Source organism: Poeciliopsis prolifica, unplaced genomic scaffold (genome assembly GCF_027474105.1).
Source record: "Poeciliopsis prolifica strain line A6 unplaced genomic scaffold, Auburn_PproV2 SCAFFOLD003, whole genome shotgun sequence".
Lineage (NCBI taxonomy): Eukaryota > Metazoa > Chordata > Actinopteri > Cyprinodontiformes > Poeciliidae > Poeciliopsis > Poeciliopsis prolifica.
Window position 1 is genome coordinate 14,674,577 of NW_026562378.1, and position 8,977 is coordinate 14,683,553.

At 36.8% G+C, this 8,977-nt stretch overlaps 1 protein-coding gene across 2 annotated transcripts; it reads left to right on the plus strand.

The window, feature by feature from the left end:
- Positions 1-769: 769 nt before the first annotated feature.
- On the plus strand, positions 770-8,977 carry slc6a22.2 (solute carrier family 6 member 22, tandem duplicate 2). Of its 2 annotated transcripts, none has more exons than XM_055027033.1 (15): positions 770-855; positions 2,054-2,252; positions 2,591-2,725; positions 2,867-3,007; positions 3,096-3,180; positions 3,253-3,385; positions 3,478-3,612; positions 3,943-4,046; positions 4,133-4,257; positions 4,347-4,459; positions 4,552-4,689; positions 5,742-5,844; positions 5,941-6,041; positions 6,510-6,680; positions 6,955-8,977. In XM_055027033.1, exons 2-15 carry the CDS (start codon positions 2,060-2,062, stop codon positions 7,117-7,119), a joined length of 1,842 nt encoding a protein of 613 aa, XP_054883008.1. In that variant the 5' UTR covers positions 770-855; positions 2,054-2,059; the 3' UTR covers positions 7,120-8,977. The 2 variants fall into 2 exon arrangements, with proteins under 2 accessions (XP_054883008.1, XP_054883007.1); XM_055027032.1 differs by lacking the exon at positions 770-855 and adding an exon at positions 1,742-1,926.

Consider the following 8,977-nt stretch of genomic DNA (forward strand, 5'->3'; position numbering starts at 1 on the left):
AAAAAATCTGTAATGTCGAAAGTTATGTTAAATACTGACCTCTTGTGATAAATAGAAGAACTAGCCTTTTAAAAGGCCTTATTGAGAAGCTCAGTGACAAAATTTATTACATTTTTATTTACATTTAGACTTGTTACTTGTCATTGTAAATAAATATGTTAAGTACATATTATTTAAATAATTTCTGTGAATATCAGCCACAATGTCACCAATTATTACGTTGTCTGATAATTTTAGCTCATTTTGGGTTTTTGATGTGTCTTAAAAAAACTTTCTGTGGCTTTTTTTGGAGACTTTTTACCAGATTGTTTTGTCTGAGCATGAATTACCAAGAAATGTATCTAGCATTTCTGGGAATACTTGTTCGGGTTATGCATTGCATGCCCTGAAAAAGTATGCACTGCTTGTCTGTTCAGAGTGAATAGACTCCAGGAAGCCTCCAGATTCAACAGTTTGACGTGTGTGAAAATAGCACTGACTTTCCATCATTTTGAGTCAAATGATACAATGATTGACTAATAAGTAAATGCACTATTGTTTGAAAGAGACTAATTTCCTTGAATTAAAAAAAAAATCATTAAAGACAGTAAGAGGGGGAAACAAATGTTCTACATCTAAAGCCTGTAGCCCTTAAGATAAGTTTGAGCCCCTGCATAGGGTCTGAGGCGATTATCTGCGTTATCTGGACAAAACAGTCACTGACAACTGTAAATGTAACTCTGGTCTCTGTTGGTTCTGAGAAAATAGGTTGTGTTAGTCTCAATGGGCACTCCTCCAGAAACCTCCCTCTATGTCTCATAAAGAATCAGGTATTTGATCTTCTGAAGCCGCAGGAAAGAACTTGTTCTGCTCAAGGTAAGACGGAGACTTGATTAAATGCACTAAAAGTTGTTTCAAATTTGACCTTTGTATGGACATGATACATAACAGTTGCAATATGTTAGTTTCTTATTAAGGAAAAAAAAGAGAGCTAATTTTGTTAGTCTGTGTGAAGACTAACCACACCTTATATGTGTGAAGGTGTGTGTTACAAAGATGGATAGATTCGTGAATTTTTACTTAACAATTATGATATGGAAGTTAATGGAGACACAGGAACAACAACAACAACAAAAACAAAACATTTAAAAATATGCACACATACATGATTTGTGTTTAAGCATCAAGCTTGTTGTCGACAAGTTTTTCCACAACAAGGGGGAGCTAGAGAGTCAGAACCCAGGGACGCAGTGACCGGTTTAGGTTTGAATAAATATATTTATTCCCAGCAGGAATATAAAAGGAATAAATCACTTTGTTTTCAAAACTGTAAAGTAAAAATTTCAGGGCTTCCAAGTCCTGCATAAGATTGTTCTCTATTTTCAATTAGAGGAGTCTTAAAAAGCTGGAAACATGTCAGTCAAATCCAGGAGAGGGAACCTCTTCGTTCCACCCCGAAGCCGTCTCGGTATTGGTTTCGTCGTGACGCACACCGGGCTGTCCTCAATTTGCGCCTCGCTGGCCAGCGACCTCCGCCGAACCTCCGCCCTGTAAAAACAAACACGCCGTCTATAAGCGTTGCTCCTGGAAGCAACCAACCTCCTCTTGAGACCCTCCCAAAGAAATAACTCGCAGATGCGGGCAGGGTTCCACCAAACCCCGATGATAGTTTGGTGGAACTGGGGTAACTGTCAGAGCAGTTGCCCCGGAAAAAGCGCGAAGATTTTCAGCTTTTCTCGAACGTGAATAACGTCATTCACCATGGCAACATGGGGGGAAATAAAGAACCCAGAAGTGCCAATCACTCGCCAAATTAAATGATTACTTATCCCGCTTTCTGAAACGGAGCATTGCCGTCTGAGGATTCCACCTTTGACCTTTAGGGAGTTTCTCTGGCAGGTCTGCTGCTTCCAGCACAACCACAATAATAATAATCATAAAGAAATGGTAATATTGGCAATGGAAATTTGACTGATGGAATTTATGATCTCATGCTGTAAATGTTATGCTTTTCATTTAACTAGTAAACACTGCCCACTGCATACCTAATGCTACTTATCTAATCCTGACCAAGGCTAAAATGGACCCAAAACAAATCTCCCATGTGAAAACCAAACCAAACCCTGGGGACGGACCTTTCTGCATTGAGCCAAAAACTCATGTGAGGGACCAATGGGCCACAAAGATGGAGTTCATCCTGGCGGTGGCTGGACATATTGTGGGTCTTGGAAATGTTTGGAGATTTCCCTACCTTTGCTACAAAAATGGAGGAGGTAAATCATTGTTTTTGAGAGCTGGACATTCAGTAGCTATGTCCGAATGAAATGTCAGTTGTCAAAATGCAGTGAGATTTGCATGATTAATGTGAGAGCAATATCAGAAGTTAAGGTTTTCCTAAAGTTACACCTCAATACCACCATAAAAACTGGTCACAGAGAAGAGTTGAGTAGTATTGTTTTGTAGAGTATTTCTTGATAAATAAGAATGACTAAAAATATTCAGCACTGTTGACATTATTAAATGTCAGAAAAAAATGCTAAGGTGTGATAGTCATTAGCAACCTTGTGTTGATATTTCTGAGATACTAATCACTGACCTGTTTGTTTTGAAGGGGTTTTCTTCATTCCTTATATTTTATTTTTATTCACCTGTGGCATTCCACTCTTCTTCCTTGAGACATCTTTGGGCCAATTCACCAGCCAGGGTGGAATAACATGTTGGAGGAATATGTGCCCTCTTTTTGAAGGTATGTGCTAAAGCTGTCACAATACTGATGCTACCTGGGTGGAATCAACTACTATCCAGTTGATGAAATATATACATACATAGCCTTATCAGCTATAAGTATTACACATATCTTGCTAAAGACATACCTGTCTCTCCATAGGCCTGGGTTATGGAAGCCAAGTTGTTGTTTTGTACACTGGAGTGTATTACATTGTCATTCTGGCATGGGCGTTTCTCTACCTGTTTTCATCCTTCAGAACGGAGCTTCCATGGGTGAGCTGCAATAACAGCTGGAACACAGGTAAAAAGCAGGTTCTCAGGATCTTTTACGTCATCGGTCACCTAATTTTTTTTCCCCTCTGCTAATCACGTCTCTGCTTCCTTGTCAGTCGCTTGTTTTGAACATGGTCACAATGACACATCCTTTTTCCACCTGTACGCCAACACGACATCTTCAGTTGTTCAGTTTTGGGAGTAAGTATCAGGAAGTGAAACATTATTTCGGATTGTCTGTTTGTGTGCGTTACTGAATAAAGTCCGTCACAGGAGGAGAATACTGGGGCTGTCCAGTGGAATTGATAACATCGGAAGTGTTCGTTGGGATCTGGCTCTTTGTCTGCTTCTTGCTTGGGTGTTGTGTTATTTCTGCATCCGGAATGGAATTAAATCCACAGGAAAGGTACAGTACAGAACTAACAGATTTTCTTTCTTTTCTGATTTCTTGTACTATCTTGTATCTTGTACTCAGTCACTGTCATCTTTGTGTATTAGGTGGTGTATTTCACGGCTACATTTCCATACGTGATGCTGGCAGTGCTGCTTGTCCGTGGCCTGACATTACCAGGAGCAAAAGACGGGATTCTTTTCTACCTCTCCCCTGACCCATCCCGCCTCGCTGACCCAGAGGTAGCACTTTAAACCTGTAAAGCTGTTTTTTTTTTGTCTTCTAAGACTTAATTCATGAAGTGTTATTTGGTTTTGTACCTATCTTTTGTAGCAAATGTAATTGATTCTCCGCATTGAAAGTCCTTATGATTCAAAATATTTTGCAAAGGGACCATAATCCAGAGAATCCGTGTCATACCATGTTTCTAATATGCAAATGTTGAGATTGTCTTCTGTTTGAATAAGGGAAGGGCACAAGGTGGGTTGCACCAATAAAATAGGCATTGAAGGTTAGTGACACACAGGTAATTATTCTCTGACTGGTCATGTCAAAACTTTGTACATTTTCAGGTATGGATGGATGCAGGCAGCCAAATTTTCTACTCCTATGGAGTTTGCACAGGTGTTCTGACATCTTTGGGAAGTTACAACAAATACAACAACAACTGTTACAGGTCGATGTGATTTTTTTTTTCACTCAGCATGTAATTATTTCATTATGATATAATTAACACTATTTCTTTACACTTCCTCCAAGCAGGGATTGCATTTACCTATGCCTGATGAATAGTTTAACCAGCTTTGTAGCTGGCTTTGCTATTTTTTCTGTGCTCGGTTTTATGGCAAAAGAGCAGAATGTGGAAATTTCCATGGTCGCTGAATCAGGTACTGCAAGTTGATGATTTATGTTTAACAGAAATTACAAGTGATAGTGATAAGACATACCAAATAAACTTTTTGATGTGATCTAACAGGCCCAGGCTTGGCATTCATTGCTTATCCTCGCGCTGTGGCTTTAATGCCTCTGCCTCAGCTTTGGGCAATATTTTTCTTTGTCATGATCATCTTCTTGGGATTAGATAGTCAGGTAGGAAACATAGCAATTTTTTATTTAAAACTGAAAGTCTTATGCGAAAGTACAACAGTAATTTTACTGAACAATATCTCTTTCCTCAACAGTTTGTATATCAGGAGTCCTTGGTTACAACCATCTCCGACTTGTATCCCTCCTTCTTTCAAAAACCCCTTCCACGTAGATTGCTTCTTCTCACAATTTGTGCTGCAGGTTTCCTGGCAGGTCTTGTGATGGTAACGGAGGTGAGTGGTTTGAACAAATGCAAACAAAGGTGAATTTACTTTAATGCTTTACTTTATTTACGACTGAAAGCGGGCCAGAATCTTGACAGATGCTCGAGATTATGACATTGAAAATATTGATATATGTACTGTTCTGTTATGAAAACAAGTCTTCTATTTCCTTTCTTAATCAACAAAGTGATCAGTTCATATGATCTGAATTGTATGAACACCTCACGTAATACACACCTTAATACAAAACTTTGGCATCTTGGGAGTTTTAGTTATTTTTAAAATTGAGCAGTTTAAACAAAAAATGTTCTCAACCATTAAAAACTCAAGTCGCATTCAATGAACTGTAATAAAATGATTGACTTGAAATGATGTGTGTTGACTTGATTAATGACAATAAAACAAACAACAAAAAAAGAAGTCACACAACACTGATATTAAGTGACAACATCTTTGGAAATATCAGTAACATTGTGCATAACATGGCCAATGAATACAGTATTTACAGAGGTTAGGTTAAGTACCTGAACCACTCATGAATAGATGAAATCCACAAATACTTGAGACACTCTTAGGAATGCTTATGTCTGTCCTTTCTAATAGTTCAAGCATCAAATATACCTCAATATGCAATAATATGCATAGTAAAAACCGTCTTTGCAGTACCAAAGAAGCTAATTGCTACAGTTTTCCTTCTTTACGCTATTGGGGTACAGCCAATCAGCTCCAAGGAAAATGAATGGTGTTCTTTGATTAGTTGCTTTTCAAATACCAAGCCAACTATGAACATTGCACCTAAATATTTCAGATATTTTTTAACAAATTTTTGATTTGCTATATAAAACAATCTGTGAATAGACATTTTCCGGGAGTTATTTGGAGTCATGTTACGAAGAGGCATCTGTAAAGCTCAAATGAGAGTTATTATAATAATAATAATAATAATAATAATAATAATAATAATATAATAATAATAATAATATAATGTGTTTCTATAAAGATTTTCTATAGTTTGTATACAGCTAGAATACTTTGAGTGACAGAAACTGTGTTTTTTTCAGGGAGGCCTTTATGTTTTCCAGCTGTTTGACTACTATGCCTGCAGCGGGATGACACTTTTATTTATTGCTATTCTTCAGTCTATCTGTATTGGATGGGTTTATGGTATGCGATCAAACACATTCAATTACCTCAAGTTTTCAATGGGTTCCTCCATTGTGCTGCTGCATGTCAGCAAACTAATAGTACCTACTGTTTCAGGTGCAGATGGTCACTATGATAATGTGGAGGACATGATTGGTTATCGTCCCTGGCCTTTGATGAAATACTGCTGGAGGTACATCACACCAAGTGTCTGCACCGTAAGTGTTTATTTTGTGATATTTTGCATTAATTTATTTCTTGTGCATATCAGCTGTCCAAGTTGAGCACAGCTCTGAACCAAACCAGCCATCCCTTGGACAATGTTTTCTCTCAAAAGAGGAGCACTCTCAGGGTCAGGGGGGAATGTGAGAAACGGGGAAATCAATGTCTTGATTGTTTCCCTCGATCCCATATAAAAACTGTAGTTTTTATATTTTTATATTTCGTATGTATCATATACAGATATGTATGTAAGCAACAGACCACCTCACAATTTCCTCTCGATTAATAAAACACTGACTAACCAAACCTACAGTGGTACAGGGAACTAGATGCTAGAAACATCCTTGTGCATAAGGATGCACTGTAATATGCTGCAGTCCAGCAAATTTCAAAATGTAGAAAATTCTCTGAAGCTTTAAGGTTGCAGTGAACTGATGTGCTTTTTTTGTACCTTTTTCTTCTAGTTCACGTTTCTGTTCTCTGTGATCAAACATAAACCTTTGAAATTCAACAACACGTATGAATATCCATGGTGGGGATACGCCTTGGGACTGTTCTTCACTCTCTCTTCAACATTACTTGTTCCGCTGTGGATGGTGTATGCTGTGAGCATCACTCCAGGGACACTGAAACAGGTAAACATATTGAATTTTGAAATTATTCTATTAATTAGGCATAAAGGTTGAGAGGACACAGGAGTATCGATGTAAAAAAACAACAAAAAAACTTTAATTTACAACAAAAACTGGCAAACAAAATCAACTTTTGCAGGACACCATCTTTGTCTTTAATATATTATTTCTACCATTTCTACTTTTCTAATTAGTACATTGCACCTGTTGCTATTATTTATTATAAATCATCTTAACATACTAAAATAAGAAATGTTTGTTCTTTCCTTCTACACAGAGGCTGAAACGTCTCTGCACTCCAGCAAAGAATGTACCAGCTGGCACAATAAAGAAAGCATCAAACCCTGAAGCATTTCAGTCATTCACAGACTTGTCCACACTGCGTCCAGCCAGTCACCCACAGGAAGCAGAAAACACGCTTCTGAGGTCATCCGTACTTTAATCAGCCATGTCTGTCTGTCTAGTCAAAATTATTCAAATTCTTGGCAGATTTAGATTTAAAATCTTAAGCAAAGAAGAAGAGTATCAGCTTTGAATAATAGCAATTTATAACTCTTTATTTCTGTTTGATTAAAAGATGGCATGTTAAAAAAATAAATACTTTTTTAATAATCAGTTGAAATTTTCTGGCATTACAGTACCTATTCTTACATTGCTCATCAGTTATAAGCATGCTGGTGATGAGCTTCAAGTATCTTACTTAGGAATGCCTCCTTGTGAACATACTAATCCGTGGCTGTCCAACTCTACTTCTTTAGTGCTAAAAAAATTACATTTGAACTGAAAAATTAGGTCATTAGCATGAACCCAGTAGAACTTGATGGGATGGTGAGGAGACAAATTGGACCTGGGACAAATTTAAAAGCTGTAGGACTTTGGCTCTGGAGGAGTGGAGTTTGTGGGATCTTTAGTCATCTCCACAGATTCTCCATCAAATTCTAGCTGGGCTGCTTCAAAACGTCAATATTACTTCCGGTCAGAACAAATGTATTGTTAAAATGCAAATTTAAGTTTAAATCTAAATCTGCCAAATATATGAATTATTTGGGACTAAGTCTGTTTACTAATCCCAAGATGAAATGTGACATTATAGTTTTTGCTGTAATAATAGCTAAGTTTAGGTTCCTTGTAAATAAGTGGATCAAAGGTTTAAACTAATCCTACCTTCTAGAAAGATCGCAAACCCCTGGAGCTACATAGTCTTTTTGAAATACTAATTAGTCAATCACTAGTTTGGTTCTGAAAGTTGAAATTGAGAAAATAATTGAAAGCAAGGGAAAGCAAAATGAAAATATATTTTTATAAGAGTTAATCGCACATATAAAGATTTACTGGAGCGTGCTGAAATAAAAATGTCAAAACTATGTTAATTAACTTTATTAAGTCTAAAGATTTAAAGAATAGCTTTATAAAAGAATAGCTGTGTTCTGTTAGTGTACAGAGGTTTTAGGAAGTGCTTCAAGAGTTACTCTGATTCCCTGTAAGGTTCAGGGAAGAAAAATAAAAAATATATATCAATTGGAAGAAAATCAGCTTAAAGTTTTCTTTTTTAATTTCATTTCAAATATATATTATGAAGCAATGAAAAGTATTTCAGTATATTCAGCCCAGCACTTTAATTGCTGTAGCAAACCAGCTCTTCTCTGACACTTGAAACTGTGAAAAAACTGGCCTGAGGCTAGAACAAAACTGTTTACACTGTCATGACATATTGCACTGGCATGGTGCAACATTCATGTCATGTTGCACCAGGTGCAGCTGGGGCAATATGAAACCTTTTAAGGAGATCCAGACTGAGAACCAGTTACAAAAACAACAAGTTCAGTCCAGACTCTAAATACTTTGAAACACAGAAATCCAGAAATGTCTCTGTTCAAATGAAATAAAGCAAAACTGCCCTATTGAATATTTGATCGTTCTTTAATTACAAACGACTGCTCAGCTCAATCGGGTTGTTTCTTCTATCCATAATTGAGCAACATAACTCATTCCTCATTTCATTGTTTTAAGTTTGTTTTCAGATTGCTTCTCTATCATTTTTGTAACTGCAAACTTTTGGTTTCAAGCACCTGTTTCTGGCATTACAGTACCTATTCTTACATTGGTACTGTGATGTTCATTGCTTGTCTCATTTTCTTATCCTAAACTTCAATATGTCTATGAGGGTATCATGTTTAATTTCATTTCAGAATATATTATGCTGGGATTAAATGGAGCATTAAAAAACTCTTTTGGTTAATGGAAAAAGAACAAAGTTTAGCTTTTGGAGACATTCCTGTGCTAATAAAACTCAAACTGTT

Coding starts and splice junctions, on each gene's coding strand:
- slc6a22.2 (XM_055027032.1), top strand. Junction 2,253..2,590: donor TTGCTACAAAAATGGAGGAG/GTAAATCATTGT, acceptor TTTGTTTTGAAG/GGGTTTTCTTCATTCCTTAT. Junction 3,613..3,942: donor CCCGCCTCGCTGACCCAGAG/GTAGCACTTTAA, acceptor GTACATTTTCAG/GTATGGATGGATGCAGGCAG.